General features: G+C 41.6%; 1 protein-coding gene and 1 long non-coding RNA gene across 2 annotated transcripts; both read right to left on the reverse strand.

Moving 5' to 3' along the window:
* Positions 1-5,866: 5,866 nt before the first annotated feature.
* Positions 5,867-11,656, reverse strand: LOC109550914 (uncharacterized). Its single transcript, XR_002177609.3, has 3 exons — positions 11,398-11,656; positions 10,462-10,570; positions 5,867-6,169 (listed from the first exon to the last, which is right to left on the reverse strand). It is a non-coding gene; the product is annotated as an uncharacterized lncRNA (long non-coding RNA).
* Positions 11,657-17,838: 6,182 nt separating this feature from the next.
* On the reverse strand, positions 17,839-18,707 carry LOC109550912 (adenosine 5'-monophosphoramidase HINT2-like). Its single transcript, XM_019941492.3, has 2 exons — positions 18,605-18,707; positions 17,839-18,350 (listed from the first exon to the last, which is right to left on the reverse strand). Exons 1-2 carry the CDS (start codon positions 18,690-18,692, stop codon positions 17,947-17,949), a joined length of 492 nt encoding a protein of 163 aa, XP_019797051.1. The 5' UTR covers positions 18,693-18,707; the 3' UTR covers positions 17,839-17,946.
* Positions 18,708-24,495: the final 5,788 nt, after the last annotated feature.

A 24,495-nucleotide genomic window follows, 5' to 3' on the forward strand; every position in this document is an offset into this window, starting at 1 on the left:
TCCTTTGTCTAGCATTTCACAGAATATTTTCCCACATTTGTCCAACTGCAGTTTGAAGGCTGTAACTGACAATATAAATGTGCCCTAAGGTAGAAACTCCAACCCCATTTCCCTGAGTGATCTCCAGGGTTGGCCATTACCATGCAGATGCCCAGAGTCAAGGGATCTCCATGGATCTGCTAATTATCCCCCAGGCTTTTCCACCAGCAATAAAAATCCCATCTGTGGCAGCTTGTTCGCAGAACAGCCCCATTTCCACAGTGGTGGCATTAATTAGCAAAAACCTGTGAAAATGACCAGAGTTTATAGGTTTTAAAGAGAGAGAAAGGACCCTGAGTCACTTCTAAATATTCTTATAAACTCCCCTATAGCAACCAGGGACTAAAAGCCCACTTGTCTAGATGCTGTAATTTTTTTATGTCTGTAGCCCTAAGTAGGAATTCATCGAGACCTCAGGTTCTCATTAGAGTAATGGCTTTGGAGAACCTGAATGCAGAAAGATGCTGAATTTCTCAGATAGTCAATCACCCTTTCCTGATGGCCTAGTGGCACCTCACATTGGGGCTGGAAGGATCCTGGGTAGTCCATTCTTGAAGGCAAAGCCCTTGCCTAGTGGGGTGCTCTAGAAACAAACCATCTCTCCAGGGTTCTACGAGATATTCCAGATGATGATGTTGGGGTATGAGGACTGGAGAGTGATGAGAGGTGTCTCCGCCCTCCAACCTGGAAAGATACACAGTCTTTAACCTCAGAGACATAGGATAACCCCACACAAAGATGGTGGCTAACAGAGGAAGAAGAATGAACAGGAAACATTTTCTTCGATGATTTTATCAAGTCTATGTTTTGGAGCAGTTTTGGGTTTTTGTTTGTTTTTAAGTTAAGAAGTCCTATTTTCTACTTAACAGTTTATCTACAAGGAGAAAATGGTCTGTCTTCCTCTTAAAACCCAGGACTTAATCACTTTCTAAGCAAGTGTGACTCTAACTTTCCTTCTGAAGGGTTAAACAAATGGATAAAGGGTAATAAATCTTCCCTCTTCACTTTCAATGAGTTTCAGAATGTTTTCCTCCCTAATTCCTACCCTGAGCCAACAATCACTGCTGACTTTAGCTAAGAATTCTATTTTTTAATTTTTTTTATAGCTGCAATGTGAGTTTCCCATGCAGTTTTTATTAACTGTGTTTCATTGCAAGGCCTTGCAAGCAAAAATGGCCCTTATTTTTATTTGAAGAAGTCTATTTCAGTGACAATCTAGCCTCAGGGCAGCTATATGTCAATCTCTTTGCTTTTTTTCCCTGTTGAAACAAGCATGGGAAAGTTGCAAGACAAATGTCATACAGGGCAGGGCTGAAGCAAGCAGCATACCAACCCTCATCTTTGGCCAGTTCAAGACCAGAAAGTATTATAAAGGAAAACTCAATGAAGGGATGATCCAATGGTATAAGGTGGAAGGAAACCCTTGTACATCTACCAGCTTTCATTCCCAATAGATGGAAGACCTTAAATTCTCACCACTTGTCAACTTTTCCCAGAGATGACATTATTTGGGATTATGCTGGGAGGCTGGAGTATAATATTTACAATAAGTAGCATGTCTTCTTGAAAAGGCAATAGGAGCTTAAGTGCCTGTTGTTTCTGGGCTACCACCCCAGGGCTTCCTGAACTATTTCCTCATTGCGATCCCTGAGATAAAGCCAAGTCCTTCAGAGATAGGCACCTGGAAGTCTAAAGTAGGAATTACTGGGGATCAAACTCCAGCACCTCACACTGCAAATTGGTGTTATGGCTGCTGGGTCAGTATGTAGGTATGAACACCCCAGGCCAGCTTCCCCAGACACACACAAGCTTATTATCTGAAGCCTCGGCTGCTTGACTGAAAACAGTACTTGAAATGCCAACCCCTAAAGCTAAATTCTGAAAACAAGTGGGAAAAAACCGTAACAGGGGTGGGGAAGAGATGAATGTCTTTAAATGAGGCTGGCATTGTCCCAGATCTTACGTCTTTACATTATTTCACTAAGCCTTCTCATCAACACTATCAAGTAGGTTTTATTTTCACCATTTTATATATGAAGATGAGGTTGGCAAGAAAATTAGTAGTTAAATAAACAGTAATATAAATTATCATGTGCTTTCTTTATCTGGCACAATTAGAGAAAAGAACCCTTTCTTTTTTTTTCCAAGAGAAAGCTGGAAGGAGCTCTAGAGACCATTTGGTCTTACTTCTCATTTTTCAGCTGATGGGTAATAGAAGAGGGACAGATCTGGCCCACAGTCTGTTTTTGTAAATAAAGTTTTATTGGAATGTGGCCACACTTGTTCATGTATATATTGTCTATGCTTTTGTATTACACAGTCAGAGTAACTGCAATTAACATCACATGGCCTGCAAAACCTAAAGTATGTACTATGTGGCCCTTTACAGAAACAATTTGCCAGCTCCTTCTAGAGATCAAGTTGCTCTTAATAATATTGAGTTTTCCGATCCATGAGTATGACATATTTCTCCATTTATTTAGGTTGTCTCTCTCTGCAATGTTTTGTATTTTTAAATGTGCAAGTCTTGCACATCTTTGCTAGAAATAAACTGTGGTGTGTTACGCTTTTTGATGCAGTGATATTTTTATTTTATATTTCAACTGTTTGCTATTGAATATACAAATACAATTCATTTTGCATATCAACTTTGAATACTAAAACCTTGCTGAACTTAGTATTAGTTCCAGCAGATTTTTATAGATTCCTTAGGATTGTCTACATAGATAAAAATGCCATCTGTAAATGAAGAGTTGTATTCTCCCCTTCTGGGACTTTGGTGGTCCAGTGGGTAAAACTCTGTGCTCCCAATGCAGGGGGCCTGGACTCGACCCTTGGTCAGGGAACTAGATCCCACACGCATGCCACAACTAAGAAGTCTGCATGCCGCAATGAAGGAGTCCGCATGCTGCAACAAAGATCTCACGTGTAGTAACTAAAGATCCCATGTGCTGCAACATAGATCCCACGTGCCACAACTAAGACCCAGCACAGCCAAAATAAATAAATATTTTTTTAAAAATCTTGTCATTTCCATGGAAACCCTGGGCTACTCTGGAGTCCAGGCGACATTAAAAAAAAAAAAGAGTTGTGTTCTCCTTTTCTATCCTTATGCTGTTTTTTTTTTTTTTTTCCTTGCCTTATTGGACTGGTGTGACCTCCAGTACAATGTCAGTGGAAGGGGTAAAAGTGGCCATCCTTGTCTTTTTCATGATTTTAAGGGGAAAGCCTTCAATAGTCACCATTAAGTATAAAGTTCACTGTTGCTTTTTTCTTGGACTTTAAAGTCCTTCACCCTTTCATTTATTTGTACCTTTTTACAGAATGACTTTTTGACAGAATGAATTAGAAAATAAAAAGCCTAAGCAATCGGAGATGGGAATGTTTGCTAACTGAGTCCTGCCCCGTGTTCAGATTGGCTAGTTGGCCTGTTTCATAGGAAGAGAGGGAGATGGAAGGTCAGAGAGAAAGTAGTACAAAGATCCCTCTTCCAGCACTGTTGATCTTTTGAGAGAAAATCTTGAGTAAGAGTGTAGAATGGCACAACTGCTTTGGAAAACTGCCCTCTGACCCAACAATTTCCCTCTAGGTATCTATACAAGGGAAATACTTGCATGTGTCAACAAAAGACTTGTACACGAACTTTCATACCAGCTTCGTGTATCGTGCCAAAAAGTAGAGACAACCTACATGTCCATCAGTGAGAATGGATTTTAAAAGTTGTGGTGTCTTCATACAATGGAATACTTCTCAGCGATAAAAAGAAACAAACTCCTGGTACAGTAATGTGGGAAAACCTCAAGACCATTATATCAAGTGAAAGAAGGCAGTCTTAATACTGTTTGGTTCCATGTAGATAAAGTTCTAGAACAGATGAAACTAATCAATAGTGATAAAAATCAGAACAGTTGTTAGTTGTGGTGGGCAGAGAAGGAGGGATTGACTAGAAAGGGAAAAAAAGGACTTTATGGGGAGATGAAAATGTTCTAAATCTTGAGTGGTGGTGAATCCATGGGAATATATATTTATCAAAACTCAAACTGTATACTTAAGGTCTGTACATTTCACTGAATGTAAATTAATCCTCAAGAAAAAATAAATTTAGAAAAAGCAAACCTGCAGGGAAAGGGCAGAGCACTAATGAATAAGTCTTTGACAATGCAATTTCAGACACTTGGACCCCGGGTACAAAGAGGCTCTGCTGGGGGACAAATGACAACACTAAGGAACAGCTTTGTGAGTGGGGTCAGACCCCACAGTCTCTACTAACAGACATCCCGCAACCAATAAACATACAAACTAAGCGAAAGCAATGTGTGTGCCAAACAAATGAAGCTTCAAGACAAGTTCCATAGATCTTTTTCCAACTGATTTGCAGGTCCCTGGCCCTCCTACTCAGAAATTCAGGGGCCACCAGTGTGAACCTCAAATCACTTAGGCAGTCAGCCATTCAGACACAGCCCCCTCCCCCATGCATTTGCAAGCACTCGTCTACCTTCTCAACTCCCTACATTCACTAGTATGCCCCATGCACTCTTCTAAATCACTGGACTAAGTGATTAAATGAGTTAAGATAGTCCAAGTAACACAGTTACAACAGTGCTGGAGTTGTAGCAAATGCCCAAGAGACATCAGATACCATTGCAGCTTCCATTTCTGCCTCTTTCTCTAGTTCTCCTTCAGCCCCACTGGATCCAAAGGAGCACTTGGGCAACAGTCATGGATAGGTTTTCTTGACTTTTTCAGAATTTCTGAATGAACTATAGGAGCCTCCCCAAGAGATAAGAGACCAGAGAGTAGAGTTTTTCTCTCTGAGGGCCTAATTGCTCAGCCAAGTTCACCATACCCTAGAACTTCAGGGGGCTCCTGAATACCAATGCTTTATACTTAAGCAAATTGAGGCTTAAGACAGTAAAATGGGTTTCACCAAGCTTCCCAAACTGTCAGAACTGTGTTAGGACTTTGCACTTTGCTGTCTTGCCCTCTAGGACTGACAGGCAGACATTGCAACCAGCAGGTGCTCAGTAAATGCCTTTATGAAATATGTACTGGGGGGCGGAGAAAGTTGTCTCCTTTCCAAGGTAGTGAGAAGTTCAAAACTTACTGTAATAAATGTGCATGTTCTAGACAAATTAAATTGTGTTGAATCCTGAGGATTTTCTTTGATTTTTTACAACCAGATTTTGTTTTTCTTCCAGGTGAGAATACACTTTATTTTCCTGGGTTACACAGGGAAACTTAGGCAACTGAGTTGAAATATCTATTTAATTTCTAGTCCAGGAAAGGCAGTGTAACAGAAGGGGGAAAGCAGAGACTCAGGAGCGTAACTCACTCTAACTTCTGAGTTACTTACAAACAACTCCACATCTCTGGATCATAACTGCCTACACTGCAAGGTTATGGTGGGAGCCTCAGACCGTGCCTAGCAGAATGTTGGACACATAGCCGGATCTCAACAAACACAGTAGAGCTTTTCGTTTCTCTAGGTCTATGGGATCACTGGCTCTGAGCCCCACCACCCATAGCCCATCACCCCCTGCCCATTCCAAATCTCTCCCCAGGTCATTGGTTCAGAAACAGAGTAGATCATGAGGGCTGTCTTAAGCAAAGCAGTGAAGTCACATTCAGGTCCAGCTTTAACTCAGGCCACGAGGAACTGGAGAAGAGTAACATTTCAAGTATCAAGAACAAAGCAACAAAAGAGGAGATGGGCACCCTGAGCTCCAAACTTCAAACCTTAGACCAAGCCACGATTCCAAAACAGCCTCAAACTGGGGCACAACAAAACATTATGTAACCAGAAAGCTCCTTTATTTATTCCATTGGCAAACATTTCCTGCTTGGTTTTGTATAAACATGGGTGCAGAATTTCCTAGCAGTCGTATCTTCTGTCGGGCCAGCTAGCATTACCCTGTTTGGTTCGGAGGGTTGACCTCATTGTTTCAGCAGCTCTCTTCTCCCCCTCACACCAGACACTTTGGTGAACTGGCTCCATGAAGGGATGGAGGTTTAGGTTAAATTCTTCTGGCTTAACAACACAATCAGACTGAGTTGTCCCAAAGTAGCATCAGCAACATGAAAGAAACCCTTCTGCCCGAGGACGTGGAGCTCAAGGAGTCGCTCAGCTTTTCTGAAAGGTGAAAAGAAGGACAAGATGCATGAGGGCTTAACCCAGGTGGGGTTGGTCTTGGTAAGACCACGTGTACATGAGAGAACTTGGCATGTTCCAGGAGCTCTTCTAAGAACTTCACACAGTTTAAATCATTCCATGCACACCCACAATCCTATAAGAGACACACTATTTCATAAGCACACCTTAGAGATGTCGTGGGTTCAGTTCCAGACCACCATAATAAAGCAAATATCACAACAAAGTGAGTCACACAAATCTTTTAGTTTCCCAGGGATGTAAAAGTTATGTTTACACTATATGTAGCCTATTAAGTGTGCAATAGCATCATGTCTAGAAAAATGAACATACCTTCCTTAAAAAATACCTTATTGCTAAAAAATGCTAACCGTCCACTGAGGCTTCGGTGAGTCATAGTAGTAACATCAAAGATCACTGATCACAGAAAGAGAAAAACAAATATCATATCATAGCTCTTTTATGTGGAATCTAGAAAAATTATACAGATGAACTTATTTGCAAAGCAGAAATAGAGACACAGACGTAAAGAGTGACATATATACACTACCAAATATAAAATAGATAGCTAGTGGGAAGCAGCCGCATAGCACAGGGAGATCAGCTCGGTGCTTTGTGACCACTTAGAGGGGTGGGATAGGGAGGGTGGGAGGGAGAAGAAAAAGGGAGGAGATATGGGGATATGTATAGCTGATTCACTTTGTTATAAAGCAGAAACTAACACACCCTTGTAAAGCAATTATACTCCAATAAAGATGTTAAAAAAGAAAAATAAAGAATGGACATATGGAAATGAAGGGGAGGGGGGGAATGAATTGGGAAAATGGGATTGACATATATACACTACTATGTATAAAATAGATAACTAATGAGAACCTACTGTATAGCACAGGGAACTCTACTCAATGCTCTGTGGTGACCTAAATGGGAAGGAAATCCAAAAAAGAGGGGATATATGTATACGTATAGCTGATTCACTTTCCTGAACAGCAGAAACTAACACAACATTGTAAAGCAACTATACTCCAATAAAAATTAATTTAAAAGAAAGATCGCTGATCACAGATCACCATGACAAGTAGAATGATAATGAACAGCTTTAAAATATTGTGAGGATTACCAAAATGTGACACAAAGACACAAAGTGAGCAAATGCTGTTGGAAAAGTGGCGCCAATAGACTTGCTCGACGCAGAGTTGCCACAAACCTTCAATTTGTAAAAAATGTAGCATCTGCGAGGTGCACTAAAATGAAGCACAATAAAAGGGGTATACCTTTATTTGCATTTTACAGATGAGGAGAGTGAGGCACAGGGATCAAGATGACAAGGCTGGGCTTCCCTGGTGGCGCAGTGGTTGAGAGTCCGCCTGCCGATGCAGGGGACATGGGTTCGTGCCCCGGTCCAGGAAGATCCCACGTGCCACGGAGTGGCTGGGCCCGTGAGCCATGGCCGCTGAGCCTGCACGTCCGGAGCCTGTGCTCCGCAACGGGAGAGGCCACAGCAGTGACAGGCCCGCATACCACAAAAAAAAAAAAAAAAAAAATAGATGACAAGGCTAATAAACAGCAGAGCCCATATTCAAATCCAGACAGGTAAGCTCTGGACTCTGAGGTCTTATCCACTTGCTACACCACACCACTCGAAATACGGTTTCCAGGAAAAATAAAGTGGAACAGATTTGAATGTGTCTCCCATGCACCCCAGCTCCCTGCCTCAGCCAACATGTTCCTTGCACACAATAAACATGTATTGAGAGACACCATGTCCTGGGCTATGTCCTAGGAATTCCGAGCTAAATAGGCCATGGATCCTGTTCTCTAAACCGGTACATTCACCACTAGCCACATTTAACAAGATTAAATTAAATTTAATTTAATTTAAATTTATTTCCTCCACCGCACTAGCCATATTTCAGATATTGAATAGCCACACGTGGCTAATGGTTAGTGTATTGGACAATGTAGATACAGAACATTTCCATCATTGCAGGAAGTTCTATTAGAGAGCAATGTTCTAGACTTTGCTACTCAAAGAGTGTTCCCTAGACCTGCAGCATCAACATCACCCAGGATATTGCTGGAAATGCAGAGTCTCAGCCCTGCCTCAGCCCTACTGGATCAGAATCTTCATTTTAACAAGATTCCTAGGAGACTCATGTGTACCTTAGACTTTGAGAAGCACTTCAGTCTAGAAACTTTTTTCTGCCCTACTACTGGAACTTAGATGAGCTAAGACTGGAAACTCAATTGAATGCAGGAGCCAGAGTGTTCTCAGGAGCTCACAGCAAAAGGGTCCTGATGGGAATTGCTATCATCATGGCCCTTGGAATAGAAAATAGCACACTTGGAGCTTATGTCAAGGAAGAGGCAATAGGCTGTTTGGGGGCAGTGGTGGAGGTGGGTGAGAAGAGGGCTGAGATAGCAAAGCTGTACATAAACATAAATATCAATGACAGCCAGCAATAATAATCATAAGCAACATTATTGAATGTGTACTATGGGCTCGATACTTGTGGTCGACATGGAAATGCACCACACAGACCCCTCTTCAGGAAGGGCTTGCTGTCCAGTTGCAGGGTATGCATTCGGCACACAGCCTCCAGCTGTCAGCTCCTTCAGGGTCTGCCTCAGTCACAGGGTCCCCAAGCCCAAACACACCCCTTTTTGGGTAGCCCACATCAAATGAATGGTCTAGAAAGAAATTTGAAGGCTTGCTCGTCTTGACCCAACTCAGGAGAGCTCTGGAAGGCTGTTCTAGCTTAGGGCTCATGCCTGGTTGGCTGAGGCTTTGTCACAGTTTCCACAGATTGACTTCTTCTTTTTCCCAATCCTTAATAAACATCTTGCATCCCAAACACTGTACCAGTGTCCACTTCCACAACTCCAAGAAATATTCATTCATAAGAGTCAATAGTTATAGTAAGTACTGAGATCCAACCTGTTCATCTGATAAAAGTCTCATTTTATTTTTAAAAAGAAGAAATGAGAGAAAAGATGGAGGAAGGAAGGAAGAAAGGAAGGAAGGAAATTAATGGCAGTTAAATACTTCCTGAGATTCACAACACACCACCATAGGCCCCAAGAAAATCAAATTTGTGACACTTTGGGACCATTATGAAAGTAGTAGCCAGTGATCAAGTGAGCACCAGCCTGGATGAGGAAGAGAGAAATAGAAACATCTCCCCTCTGCTCTCATACTGCTAAGTCTTTCAGGTTCTACAAGAGGAGTGCAAGAAGTAGGGCATAAAGGAGAGACTCAGGGCAAGTTGGAACATGAATCTCAGTAAGGTCTAACTGGGTTTCCAGAAGTTTCTTTGCTTCTTTCAACTTATGGAACCATCTTTTTATAAGAAGTAATAGTAAGGAATACTATTGATCTTTTACTATGTGACAAGCAAGTGTGCTAAGAACTATATGTGTATTATATCAATTATCACTCAAACAACACTAGGTTCGTGAGGCAGATGTTATTGGTGAATAAATACTCATTCTGCCTGCCTCTTTCCATGGGAAAAGCATAATTACCCAGCCCTCCAATGTTGAACTTGGCCCTATGACTTATTTGACCAATGAAATATGAATTAATGCAAGTGGAGGCTCTGACTGGGATTGTTCAATGGTTTGGCTCCCTCTCTTATGCTCCTAACATCCCCCTCTCAGAACTACTTCCTTTTCAGCCTGGTATCTGTGAAGTAGAACTGAACCCACCTTTCAGTCTAGAACAAGCTGCATAGTTGACCTACAGACTCTTGAGGAAGAAAATAATATTTCTGGTCATAAACCACTGAGACTGCAGAGGGAGCTGTTTGTCACGCAGCACTATTGTAGTAAAAGCTAACTAATACAGACATGGTCTGTACTTATTTTTAGATGAGGAAATTCAGGTACAGAAAAGTTAAGTGACTTGACCAAGTTCACACAGATAAATTAGTGGAGAAGCTGAAATTTAAACCAAGCAATAAAACTCAAACAGCATTGTTAATCCCTGCTTTATAAGGCATATTCAATGTTAGAGATAAATACTGTGATGTCATTCTATTTGAAATGTTAAGAGATCTTTGAATTCCACCTCCAACCAAGATTCAGTTATTTTATTTCCTAGGTCTTTTTAAGCATTCTTAGATGGTAGTGTCTATGAATAGGCCCAACATTTACATATGATTACTATGAATATTGTAACCAAAGAAATGACAATAAAATGTCCAATCGTTGGTTCAAGATATATGCACATTATTTACATTTTCATAAGATAGTGAGTTATTATTGAAAATTACCTGATTTTCTTATCAATGGAAAACTGAGGGCAATTCCAACAGCAAAAGTATTGAGGAACAGGTTAGAACAGTCATATCTCTAAGCCTGTGCGCTTTAAGAGATGTAAGCCTTTAAGAGAAAAAAAATATAAATGAGGAATGGTAACTTGCATTTAATTACACTTTTAATTGAAATAATTAATTATATGTTTTCTTTTCAATTTTAAAAAATAGGGATCACAAAAATCTTACCCCTTATTACTTCATACTCACAATCAAATTTTCCTACATAATACTGAAATGTATACAATTAAGTCAAATGATTTATGTCAAACCTCCCCCACCCCACCCTTTTTTTTTTTTTTCATTAACTGAATTTAGACCACAAGAAATTCTTGAACCTTCCTGGGAAATTTCAAGACCCCAACAGATCTTCCACACACACCCTTCCTCAGAACAACTCCATCCATCATCCCCTGCCACTGCGGCTGCTTTCACAGCTCTTAGAGAAGATAAACTTGTGACCCAAGCTGGGAAGTTGGGACTGACTCACGCTGAGAAATGGAGCAGTGTAGAGGGCATCTGGTACTTTAATTTATTCCTTCAGACTTCCCACTGCCCTTACCAGAAGCTTATTGCCACAGTCCCTCGGACTCTTTCAACTCAAACCCTTTATACACCTCGCTAGAGATGCATAACTATAAAAGTTCCACACCATTAGTTCAGATTCTTTCCAGACCCTTTCAGAAGGTCTGCCCTAAAGACAGTCACATGCAGTAAATGACCTCAAAAGGAACATGCCACAAAATACTTACTGGAAAGATGATCTAGGATGGAAGAGGCATAACAAGGAAAGGCATTTTAAGATTCTGCCTCTAATTGTCTGAAATCCATTTTACCTCTTTTAGCCTATGAATGCCACGAACAAAATGGCGATACCAATATTGTTCCCATTACCTCCATGCTGGAAGAACAAATTGCTCTTTTGTGGCTCTCCAGAGGGTCTTCCATAAGTGGCTTCCAAAAGACATCTGAAAAGGGAAGAAAGCATATTACAGCTGCAAAGTAAAATAAAGTGCCTACCAGTTTTATATACTCAATACGACGTCTGCTGTAAGCCCAGCCCTGCGCAAGGCATGATGGAAAGTGCACAGTAATGATGAAGCCCTCATCCCTTCCTTCAAGAGGCTCACAAACCGGGTATTTGTTCAGCAAATAACTGTGTGCAACAAGATTAAGATATGTCCCTGTCCCTCAGAAAGAATACGAGAGCAAATCCATTAATTACCCTGATTTCTGGGACTTTACTCACAGTCTGTAAGGGGAGAGAAAACTGACACTAAATAATTCTAGTAAATAAAACAGGAAGTGATACATGCCTAGGAGAGACTCAGTGGACAATACAGAGTTGAGGAGAATGGAAATTACTTAGAGGTAAGGGGGGAATTGATTGAGGAAGACTTTGAGTGGGTCTTTTTCTTTTTTTAATTGATTTTTATTGGTGTATTGTTGATTTACAGTGTTGTGTTAGTTTCAGGTGTACAGCAAAGTGAATCAATTATACATATACATATACCTACTCTTTTTTTAGATTCTATTCCCATATAGGTCATTACAGAGTACTGAGTAGAGTTCCCTGTGTGAGTCTTAAAAGACAGGATTTGGACATATGCAGATGGAAGGAGGGTAAACTAAACAGAAGAGAATTCTATTCATATGAGCAGAGGATACAAAGTGGGGAAACAGAGTATATGGAAATAACAGTTCCCTTTCACTCAACTGTTGGGGACATAGTGGACACAAATGGGAAATAAGATGGAAAAGTAAGCTGGGAGGAGATTTCAGAGGACCATGACCAGGAGGCTCAGAAAATTGGCATTTATTCAAAATCTCTTCTGCTGAGTTCTGGGTGTTAGGAATACAGAATGGGCAATGATCCGGGATACTCTCCTGGTGTGACCAGACCAGACTGCTTTTATCTAGTTGACCTACTAGTCTTCCTGGACAAGACTTCATTCGGGAGACCACATACAAAACCACTACTGTCAGCAAATTCAATCTGTGCAAGGATTAAAGATGGTCAGGTGAGTCAGAAGATCAGATGCCAAAAGATGAATCTGGTAGCAGCAGCGTGTATGATGGATTCAAGGGAGGGGAGTGTCAACTTGGGAAGATGGATTAAGACATTATTGCAGCATCCCCAGGTAGAGGTACTGGGGGCCTAAACTTAAGCCCAGCAGTGTGGGAGAGGAGACTGGGCACTTACCAGTAGTACAAAGAGGTCAAACTTCTGGGCCTTGGAAGCAAGCAGAATACAAAGGGAAGTCAAGGGTTTTGAGCCTGGAAGATAAGATGCTGTTGCAGAAATAGGGGGCACAGAACAGAAGACAAGTTTGGAAATTAAAAAGCCAAGTTAGGGAAATAGTATTAAGATTGAGGTTCTGGCGAGATTTCCAGAGGGCAAATAACTTGGTGGGAATGCCTTGCAAGCAGTTGAGGAAAAAAATCTCTCTGGATAAACACACACATAAGAGATGAGCACATGAAACAGTTAATCGTACACAGGAGGGTATTTTTTTAATTAAGCGTAAATGTTTATTACATGCCAGACTCTGTTTAACTATTTGCTTCCCAAATATGTCAGGTGCACAAGATTTGGCCCTGGACCCTTTGTTCTTCCTGCTGCTTATTCTCCTACTCAGAGATCTCATTTACTATCAGCTTGAAAAATCCACATTCCATATTTGTCTCCAGCCCTATAGCTCCAGCTGCCTGCTAAAGACAGCCACCTGACATGGGCATCCCAACCCAATCAAGGCAAGGATAGGCTCATCCCCTTCTCTCCCCTTTAACTGGTGTTTCCTCCAAATCTCCCTATTTCTTTGAACAGGGACTTCAAATTGTGGTGCCTCAGACCTCCCCATGCTCATGACACAGTCATCCTAGAAGAGCACTTTATAACATGATGTGCCCCTGCTCAAAGCCTTCAGGCTCCCTAATGTGGACAGAATAAAAGCCAAGGTTCTCAACCAAGGTTTCAACTCCATCCCCGGGTCCATCCCAAATTACCTTTCCAATTGAAGTTCCCACTGTCTCTCTGCCCAAACCTCCTCCAGGGAGACATCCTGCATGTGACTCTCAAGCATGCTCACCTTGATGCCTTCCCAGCATCTCAAGGAGATTGGCAATCCTTCCTTCTGCCAGGCATTATTCTGCCCCAGTTTTTTCTTCATCTGACCCATCCCATCCCCTGAGCCTTGGAAAACGTCCCATCTGGTCCTGAACATCTTGTCCATTCCAGGCTAGAGGCGGTGCTTCCTCTACACTCACTAAAAAGCCAGATGGCATCTGCATAGCTATTTCCCCATATGGGATATGGGGTTATAACAGTACCTATATGATAGGATCATAAGTAAATAAATGCTCAATAAATCATTATTATGATCATTGTTATTATACGTTAGACATTGGGCTAGGCATTTAGGGATCTAAGTTGGAGTAAGATACAGTCCCTGACCTCAGGAGCTCAAAATCCACTGGGGGAGAAAATGGATTGGGGAGGGAAAAATGCAAGGAAAAAGGATGCTTTTTCACTATCTTGTCTAATTATCTTTTCTAGCATGTAAGTCATGACTCTTCTAAATGATTGTAAGCCTTGGAGAAAGTAAATTTAATATTTTCTTGAACAGCTGTTTGGAAAATGTATCTTATTTCTTGTGTGTGTGCGTGTGTTTTACTTCATCCAGGAGCCTGTGCACTAAATAATTATATTTTCACAGGATAAACATTTTAGTTCCAAGAATCAGGGATTTTTACTCATCTGACAACACTTCGGATTAATAGCCCAATATTTAGCATCTTCCACCGAGAGCTCCTCAACCTTAGGCATGCACACACACAGACACAGACACACACACATTCACAGACACACACGCACATTCACAGACACACACACAAACGACGCTCATCCCTAACTGGCCAATGTATATGTACTCAGTGACTTGAAAAAAGCACTGGAGCTAGAGGAAGAAGAAGAATGAGGAAGCAGAGGAGGAGGGGGAAGGGAAAAATAGAAAAGAGATAAGAAAGGGGAAAAAAAGAAATTCCATCTTCAGCCACCTGTACAATAGGAATTGAGTATCTTAATTATCCCTGCCAAGCATCAGCCTACTCATCTGTAAAATGTGTGCACTAGATTGTGGCTCCCAAGTCCTAGTTGATTATAAGACTCTCATCTAGGGAGGTTTGTTAAAAGTCCTTTTCCTAGGCTCCACTCTGGACCTGCTAAATTAGAACTTCCAGGGAAGGCGCCTGAAACTCTCTACCTTTAAAAAAGCACTCCGGGCGATTACAATGATCAGTCAAGTTTAGGAATCCCTTTTCCAATTCTGATTCTCTTCACATTAAAAGACACCCTCCTCCAAGGAGCTTCTGATACCCCGGAGTCGGGATCTGAGGCAGAGAGATCTTTACAGTTCTAAGAGAAAGGCTGTAATAAGGGACCGAGTCTCCTCCCTCCCTGTTTTGTCCACAGAAACACTTTCTTTTCATTTCCCAACTATGGTTTCTGATCAACATAAAAACGTTTTAACCATTTATGATTCTTTCACAAGACAGCTAAGAGCAAAGAAAACACTTTGATTATTTTGATACCCCTTAAGGACTTAAAGAAAGCTTTGAACATGTGACACAAAATCTCCCTCATCAGATAATTTTGTTGCAGTGGCTGAATTCGATTTGAATCAGATGCATATCTCCAATTGTTTCACTTACTCTACTGTGTTATTTTTAAATCGTATTGAATCCCCCCTGTTTACATAAAGATACATTTAAGGAATTATACTCAGCTTCACTGGCTTTGATCAAGCCTCTTCCATAAAATGCCACTTTGCTGGGGCTTTCACTCAATCACCTTAAGAGGAAACTTCTTTCCACTCTCCCAGGGGAGCTCCAGGGCTCTGCTTTGCAAACTTTAGAGTACACGTTTTTCTAGAAGAGCAAAACCACCTACAAGAGCTTCATAGGCAGAAAAGTTTCTAAGCTAATTCCCTGGAAATGTCTACACTCATTAAAAACAATCACGCGCTCCCATATATGATTGGGTACCTATATTCAAGCAGATAAAACCACCCTAATTCTCTAGGAAACTAACGTTTAAAAAAGAAAGATGTTGTGTTTCTTTCTCCCAAGTTGTAGCACAGGAAACATGATTCCAAGGAGCCCCACTTTCTGGTTAAGGGCTCTATGGAAACTGAATGCCTGGCTGCATCTTTTGTGAGCTATGTGGATTTAAGCAAGGTACTCATGCTTTTTGTATCTCAGTTTCCCTGTCTGAAAAATAATAAGAATAGTGCCTACTTTTAAGGGGTTACTATGAAGTTTAAATTAGATAGTATATAAAAGGATGAAAATAAATCCTGCCACGTGGTAAATACCCCATGAGCACTAGCTATTATTTCTTTTTCCAGAGATTTAGCATTTGTGATAATGTAAGTAAAAAGATTCCTTATGCCCCATCTGGCCCATCACCTCGGCAGCAGTACCCTGTCTTCCTGAATGTTTGGGTTTTGTCTATATTAAGAAGCCTGTTCAACCAGGTAAACACCTGCCCTGGCCAATAGACACTTGTATCTTCTTCCTCATTAAGTCTTGAAAGAGTTCCCCCATTCTTGGATGGTTGTCACTCTTCATTGAAGGACACAACTTTGTTTGCTCTGTTTCCTATAGCCTATGTCCCAAGTGCTCTATGCCATTGTGAAGTCATCTCTAATAACATCTGTACACCAAGTCAGAACACCTTTGCTTCAGCTTGTCCTCTACCGCTGCCATTTTAGAGGTGACAGATGCAAAAAATTGACCTCAGTTAACCTCAGTAGCTTGCATCCAGTAGACACCAACAAATACTTGAGTAATTAAAATCGTCCCTCTGAATCCTCCCCCACTAAGGCACTCAGACTGTATAGCACGGTACTCTAAAAAATTGTCTATCTATCTAAGACTGTTTTAAAAGGGTGAAGGAGGTGGAGAGGAAGGAAGAGAAGATTAGGGTTGTGGATGTTTTGCCATGAAAAACCAGGGACTCATATCTCTTGGAAGAGAAGACGTGAGGATAAAATGGTGGGCACTTAAATAGAATTCTATGTATTCTATGCCCAGGTTCAAGCCGTTATTTGATGTAGATGAGAAAGCATAGAACCTCAAGCCATTTCCAGGAAAATGACTGGAGAAGAAATACCCAGGGTGCTAGAGGAGTTACTTAACAGGGGAGATCGACAAGTCAAGTGGTCAAGTACATGTAAGTAGTCCAGGGGTTCCCTGAACCAGACAGTCTTGAACAACATCAGCTCCTTGGCCACTGGCCCTCATATAGCTCATTTCCTACTGAGCAAGATGGCCCTGCATTCAACAAGGGAAAACCAAATCATGCAGAAAGCCAGTTTACCGGCAAAGCTTCCAGAAAGGAAGACATTTATCAGTAAGATAAGAAAACCTAAAATTTCATTGATTTAAAATTGAGGGTGTTGGGCTTCCCTGGTGGCGCAGTGGTTGAGAGTCCGCCTGCCAATGCAGGGGACACGGGTTCGTGCCCCGGTCCGGGAAGCAGCTGGGCCCGTGAGCCATGGCCGCTGAGCCTGCGCGTCCGGAGCCTGTGCTCTGCAACGGGACAGGCCACAACAGTGAGAGGCCCACGTACCGCAAAAAAAAAAAAAAAAAAAAATTGAGGGTGTTGAGAGTAGGACGAATTTTACTAAAACACGTGATTTGAAAGGATGATCTTGATTTACTTCAGAACCGTGCATAATTAAGCTAAGATTGTAAGTTACTTTCCCTCAAGTGTTGAAAAATAGAAAAACACTATTAGTGAAACATAATGTTCAAAGTACATGGCAAACAGTTGGCTCTTTATAAAATTTTTATTACATCCTGTTTATTGGGACACTAAAAACTCATCCTGTTCCCAAAGCTAACATCATGGTCAGAATTCTGATATTCATAAGAAATGTAATGAACCTTCAATATTTAGTTTATATCTAGAGGATGGGGAGAATGAACAGCTCTACACAGGAAAAATAATATGAATTATTCAGAAGAAAATTCTCCATAATAGCTTAATCTTCTCTGTTTCCACATATTTGTAACTGATATAGCTTCAGGAAGTAAAGAAGTTACACCCATCCTAGTTTTAACTGAAAAGGCCCATGGCATTCTGGGAGTAGTCTCTTTTTATCAGTGTTACTCTGGGGAACACAACAGCTCCTGGGTAATACCAGTCATTGGGAGATCAACCAAATTGCTAATTCTCTACCCCAAGGAAGTTGTCTAATTAATGTAAAAATCTCCAATGTAACACATTCCATCATCCTAAGGTTATAAAAAAAAAAAGAGATTGCTTGCTTGCTTTTATTTATTTATTGAGGGAGAGAAAGTTTATTAGCATCACAGGGTGCCGTTTTTCCCCACCCCATCCAAGCTTCCAGGTCTGAGGTCCTCGGTCATTTGGTAGGTTCAACCTGGAGGCCACTGCAGCTGTCGGCCCCCAAGTACGTGAATGTGCAGGTGATACACAGATTGTGCGCCCAGCTGCCCATCGTTGATCACAAGTCGGTAGCCATCTCCCAGCCCCCCAGCCTTTGCTGTCTTCTTGGCCACAAGGAGAAGGTGTCCTAGAAGCTTCTGGTCTTCTTCCTCAGCCTGGCTAATGCAAGGAATGGGCTTCTTAGGAATGACCAGAAAGTGCACAGGAGCCTGAGGGACCACATCACGGAATACGAGACACTGCTGGTCCTCATACAGAACGTCACCTGGGAGGCTTCGATTTAGGATCCAGGAGGAGATGGTTGGAGCTGCTCCCCGAGGAGCTGCCTTCTGGGCCTTGGACACTTCATTCCCATCAGTCACACCTGCAGCTCCTCGGACCCTGTGTCGACCTCGGTGCCTGGGCCTGTGCAGGCCGTCGTCCTGGTTCGTTTCTCCTGCGGCGAGGCTTTAAGAGAGGTTGCTGCGACCACCAGTCGGACCTCACCGCACAGCCCTGGAGCCTGAGCCTCGGGAGGGGCAACGTTCCCGGCAGGGCTGCGCACGCCGTGGGGAGCCGGGGAGGAACGCGGCCCCCCGCCTTGCAGGGCGTCAGAGCCGCGGGACCCCTCCATCGCCCCACGGCCACCTCTCACCTGCGCCGCCCGCGGCGCCGCCACCGCCTCTGCCCGGCGCGCCCCGCAGAGCCCGGCGGCCAGCAGTATGGCCGCCGCCATCTTCCCCTCGGCCGCGCCGGGATCGCTTTTAAATTTCAAAATATCTTAATAAGAAAGTTTTTTAAATTAATAATAAAGGTGGTACAGGCAGCAAGGAAAATAACATAGGAATGAACTTTTATTTATGCAGAATTCACTTATTAAGTATATACTTTGTAGTCTGTGTTCTAGACAGAGAAACACAGGTTAATATGCCTGATCTTTTTTCTATTCTCTTTGTATGTATTTTTCGCAGCCATCTCTGTCACCAGGGCTGTGCCACCGTAGAATAACGTGTATATTCTTGGCCTGACGAAATGAGGCACAGCTGGCACGTAGGTTAAGAAGGAAACAGTGGAAACGTGAGCTGAAGCAGCACAAAATTTTGCATGTTAAAAAAATCTTGTAATAACCTATAATGAAAAGAACCTGAAAAAGAATATATATGTATGTATGTATGTATGTATAACGGAATCACTTTGCTGTACACTTGAAACTAATACATTGTAAGTTAACTATACTTCAATTAAAAAAAAACCTTAAAACAAATGAGTCACAGACATCTAAAGAATATATTATTTAAAGAAGACAGAAACTAAAGTGGTTATAGATTTGGAAAAGAGCAGAGGAGAGAAACAGTTAAAGGAACCGAGATTGGCCCCTCAGGGTGGCTGAGTAATATATGGAGTGTTATTAGATCAAAGTTCTCTATCTCTGAGGAGAAAACAACCAAAAATTGGCTTTAAGTCAGTCCAGAAAGATGTCAGCTTAGTTTTTAGGATGAATTCTTGGTGCCTAAGTTGATACGTATCATATTAGGTTACAAAGAGAAGTCTTGTAATCTCGCTCCCAGGAGATGCATGGATATGAGACAGGAAAGCCCCAGTAACATGCATGACCATGTCGAGTGGCTGATTCACCCAGAGCCAGAGGGACACACTAGAAGACTTCCTGGGGTTCTTGCAGGCTCAGGATTTTCTAATAATTCAACAAACATGAGGCTGTCGAAGCAACTGCTCTGCCCCGTGTTCAGCAATTTTGGCAAATCCCAAATACTTTTTCTTCATACAAATGAGGTTAACAGCAAGAACAGATTTTCCAAGGACGTTTTACAACCAATCAGCACCTCACCGAATGGAATAAATACCTGCCTCTTTCTTAATGTAGTAAATGGCTGGACATAGTTTACCATACAGCCAGAGCTCAGTGCCATTAAAAGAACTGGTGGAAAAAGTACCGTGTATGGAGGAACCATGTAGGTAAATCAGCATTTTGGAAAGAGAGTTAGTGGCCCTGGTGTTCCCAGGGGAGTTTCACTGGATTCTTTTAACCAAAGTCAATCTGCCACGTTGAGGAAACACAGGGTCAGCCTTAATGCTTTTGGTCCCAAGGGAAAGTTGTCCAGTTGCCAGAACATGAAACAAGAAAGAGGAGGAAAATTATCTCCTTTTCTGTCCCTGCTATGAGTAGTGATGAGAAGAAATGTATTCTATGGGAAGGTCTGCAAAGAGAAAGCCTTCTGCCTATTTCTCACTCTCTCGGTTGAGACTTGCTCCTGCCACGTGAGAGAGGCACTCATGGTACAACAGGCTGATAGGAATAAAAGAAATTTAGAAATTATCCAACTTAAAAAAATATATAGGACTTCCCTGGTGGTGGTGCAGTGGTTAAGAATCCTCTTGCCAATGCAGGGGACACGGGTTCGAGCCCTGGTCCGGGAAGATCCCACATGCCGCGGAGCAACTAAGCCCATGCGCCACAGCTATTGAGCCTGCTCTCTAGAGCCCACAAGCCACAACTACTGAGCCCATGTGCCACAACTACTGAAGCCTGTGCGCCTAGAGCCGTGCTCCGCAACAAGAGAAGCCACCACAATGAGAAGCCTGCGCAGCACAAGAGTAGCCTCCGTTCTCAGCAACTAGAGAAAACCTGCGTGCAGCAGCGAAGACCCAATGCAGCCAAAATTAAATAAATGAATAAATAAATTAATTGAAAAGAAACCTTGGGACCATATTATTCTGCCAAATAAGTCATACAGATGGAAAGTGAACTCCATGCTAGAAAGCTTCATGCTGGGCCTAGGTGTGTCACTAGTCTAGTCTTTGTGGAAAAAACAAAATAAAATCCTTTTCTCTTGTTCTTTGACTTCTTTTCGAGGTACAAAATGAAAAAGCTGCACCCCAGCTTGACTGGAGATCCCCCCGTAAAACAATTCAAACCATGTGAGAAAAACAATCATAACACTATCTATGGAAACAAAAATGGAAACTTTTAAAACTGTTACTAAGCAAAGACAACAACCGTGTCCCCCCTTCAGAGTTGATAAAAGATCATGAGGTTGAAATTCTGCACAGCACTTTGAAAACTAGAAGGCTCAGTCTTAGGACTTCATTTTTCTTTTAAAGCAAATACCTTTGAAAGCTTGCTGGATCCACACTGGCTCCATCCTCTGCTGTGTTTTTGATCTACGACACTCAGAAACAATTACTGTCATAGTCAAATACATGTGGATGATTTATAGCCCTCTATGCCACTTACACTTAAGAAAAATAATTCTCAAAGCCTACTGATATTAGGACAAAACAAAATGGCCTTGAAAATGAACCAATCATGCACAAAAGCCATATTTTTTAAAATCAACAAATAAAAAGAGGACACCGTATTTTTGTTTGAAAGCTAATGAAATTGGAAACAAGGCAAGTCAATAAACTTTCTTCCAAACCCCCTTTCCCTACCCCTGGAAAGCATTTTATGAGATAACGAAAACCTCTAACACTGAGTGATGTGATTAAGTAATAAAAGGCTGATTTTTCTTCCTGTGTAACCTCCACAGGATGCTTATGAGAGCACGACAAAGGTCTATGTAAAGAGTTAACTGTGTGTTGGTGTAACCCCAGATTACAGGTGTTTGTTAAGGGAAATCCCACTGAGATTTTTCTTAAGACTGGTTGAAGAACAGCATCATTTTCTCTCACTCTAATGAGCTGGTTAGCAAGCGCCCCACCCCCCTTCCTAGAAGGCTCTGTTAACAGTGTACATGGGTGCATTGCCTCAGCCTGGAGTCTACCGGAAAAGCAAGCTTGCACACTTAAAATCTCGTGAGTCACAGATGAGTGCTGTATGGATGCCAGACCTTGCATGAAGAACCAACTTTCCTTCCACGTGCTTCACAAGAGACTGCAGAGCCACTGCAGACATGCCATGCCGATGCACTAAGAGAAGATGGTTGGCTAACCTCAACCGCTGGGAATGTAACACTTAAAGGATAGCGCACGTGCTCCTTCCCTCCAGAGGGACAGTGCAGGGCACACCGCCTTGACCCAGACCGCTGCTCTGCAAGTTCCCGGTAACAAGCAGGTTAAGCCAGCCATAAATCAACCTTCCAACCAGGGCTTCATCACCCTACACCCTGGACTCTCAGGGCTTTGCAGCCATCTGAAATTTCTTTAGTGGGATTACCCTGATGGACACAGAATTCCTGGAGTCTGTCATTGTAGAAAGACTGCTTCCAACAATATTTATGAGAAGGTGCTTCCATGGCTCATCCTCACACTTTTCTCCTAATATTCAAACTGTTTGTATTCTAAATTCTTCTCCCAGAAAACCTTTACAGCAACAGATACATGTGTATGTGTGTGTGGTGGAGAGGTGGGCTCTAGTTTTAAAACTTTTTATTTTGAAACGATTTCAAATTTCAAGTTGCAAATGCTAAACCCCCCTTTCCACCAATTTAACAACTTTTAGTTATTTGCCATGTTTGCTTAATGCAGCCCTGCTTTCTTTCTGTGTGAGTGTGTGTGTGTGTATCCACGCAAAAATATAGATATATTAGCTCTGAACCATGTGACTGTATGCTGCATGTTTGATGTCTTACTCTGTAATACATCAATGTGTATTTCCTAAGAATAGAGTCTCTTACGTAATCACAGTACAGCTATCAAATTCAAGAAATTTAACATTGAATTTAAGAATTTTCTTCTAATCTACAGTCCATATACACATTTCATCATGTGTCCCCGGTAATGACCATCATAACAATTATTTTTTGGGTGAAGGATCCAGCTTGGGACCCCACAGTGCATTCAGTTGTCATGACTCTACAATCTCCTTGAACCTGAGAGCCATCACTCAACCTTTCAGTTACTTTATAGAATGTCCCTCAATTTGATATTTCCTTGTGATTAGGCTCATGGATCCCCTTTGGGACTGGAACACTACATAATGATGTGTTCTTCCCAAAATGTCCCATCTTGGGACCCGTAATACCATTTGCCCCTTTGTGGAGATGTTAATTTCTATCATTTGGTTAAAATGCTGTCCCATGTCTTTACTGCATAACTTTTTCCTTCTGTAGTTTTAGATACCTTGAGATTATGTAAGTATTCTGTTCTACATCGAACCTCTACCTTTAGATTGAGTATCCATTGATGACTCCTGCCTGAAGCCATTTTCATTCTAATGCTCATGTGTTTTCTTTTTTATTTAAGTAACATTGTAGAAACAACTCACTGAACACCATCACAGGGTAGGAAAAATCCCTTAGATTGTGTTAGCTCACAACTCACCAGGTTTCTTCATTCACAGGGTGACAATAAAAAGGAGAAAAGAAGGAAATACATGCACTACAAATGGGCCATGTTTGCCCCAACATGCTTTCCTTTTATCCTAGTTTCTCCAAAAGAGTCCTGTCCCCAGAGATGGGAGTGCAAGTCTGGAATCAGGACACCATCTTCCACTCCTTTGATTCAATATCAAGCATTTTTCATGATGATTACATGCAGTCACTAGTCCAGGGCATTTCCTCTCTTTTGTTTAAATTGCTTCTAGAATAAACACCTCAAAACTTAGGATGGCGGCCAACGGAAGATAATCTCTCAGGGGAAAACACTGGAATCCTCACAACTTCCATCAGTAAGAAGCAGAGGAAAATGCCAAGTTGCCATTCATTTCCAAAGATATTACACGACACAGGAAAGCTTCTCACCTTTAATTCCACAGAATGAAAGTTAGTCTTTCAAAACGTTAAATTTCATATATGGCAAATAAATCACACTGTAACATTTCCCATGGAAACAGAAAAACATATACATATATTATATATAGAACTTACAATTATATACACTTTTCCTTGCAAGAGAAGCTCCACGGATCTCAGAAATCTGATATGTTAATTATCAAGGGAATCTTATACTCCTCCATATGAAATGAAAGAAAGTGGGGGAATCCACTACCTATCCCTCTAGGGTTTATCTTGCTCACTAAAAATAAACATAGTTCCTTGAGGACAGATGGAAAATGTGAGGTGACAATTCATTCTCCAAGAAAGCATGTGACTTCCCAAGAGCAACTTCTCACTTCAAGGTGTAGAATATTCAGATGCATAAAACACTCTCTAATCTGTAGGCCAGAAAGCCTACAAAAGCAATGATTATTCTGATAAAACTGTAGTTTGACTGAAAATCAAAACTAACAAAGACAAAGGGACCAGGTCCAAAATATCGATGCTGATTTGGTCAGTGTTGCTTCCCTCATTCTTAATCAGAATCTGGCAACATGAGCTACTTCTTGTCATCTAATGAAGATTTGCTTGTCTTTCTTGCATTGGCATGTATTGTATTTAAAGATACTATATCAAAATCCCAGCAGGGCAGCCAAGTGAAAGAGACAAAACATCTACCCATAGCATGAAAGCATACTGCACAGTATTATATGATATCTACTTTGTCAGGTCTTACTGTCTTTTAGAGCTGGAAGTAACTTCGATATTATTTTATAACCACTTTATTTTATAGGCAATGCAACACAGATACCATTTGAATACGTG

The sequence above is a fragment of the Tursiops truncatus genome, chromosome 15, assembly GCF_011762595.2.
Source record: "Tursiops truncatus isolate mTurTru1 chromosome 15, mTurTru1.mat.Y, whole genome shotgun sequence".
Lineage (NCBI taxonomy): Eukaryota > Metazoa > Chordata > Mammalia > Artiodactyla > Delphinidae > Tursiops > Tursiops truncatus.

What these genes read in the sequence shown, in the direction of transcription:
- LOC109550912 (XM_019941492.3), bottom strand. Translation starts at nt 18,692, where the DNA reads ATGGCGGCGGCCATACTGCTGGCCGCCGGGCTCTGCGGGGCGCGCCGG. An exon ending in GCGGGCGGCGCAGGTGAGAG is followed by an intron (nt 18,351 to 18,604) that starts GTGGCCGTGGGG and finishes ACAGGGTCCGAG; the next exon opens with GAGCTGCAGGTGTGACTGAT.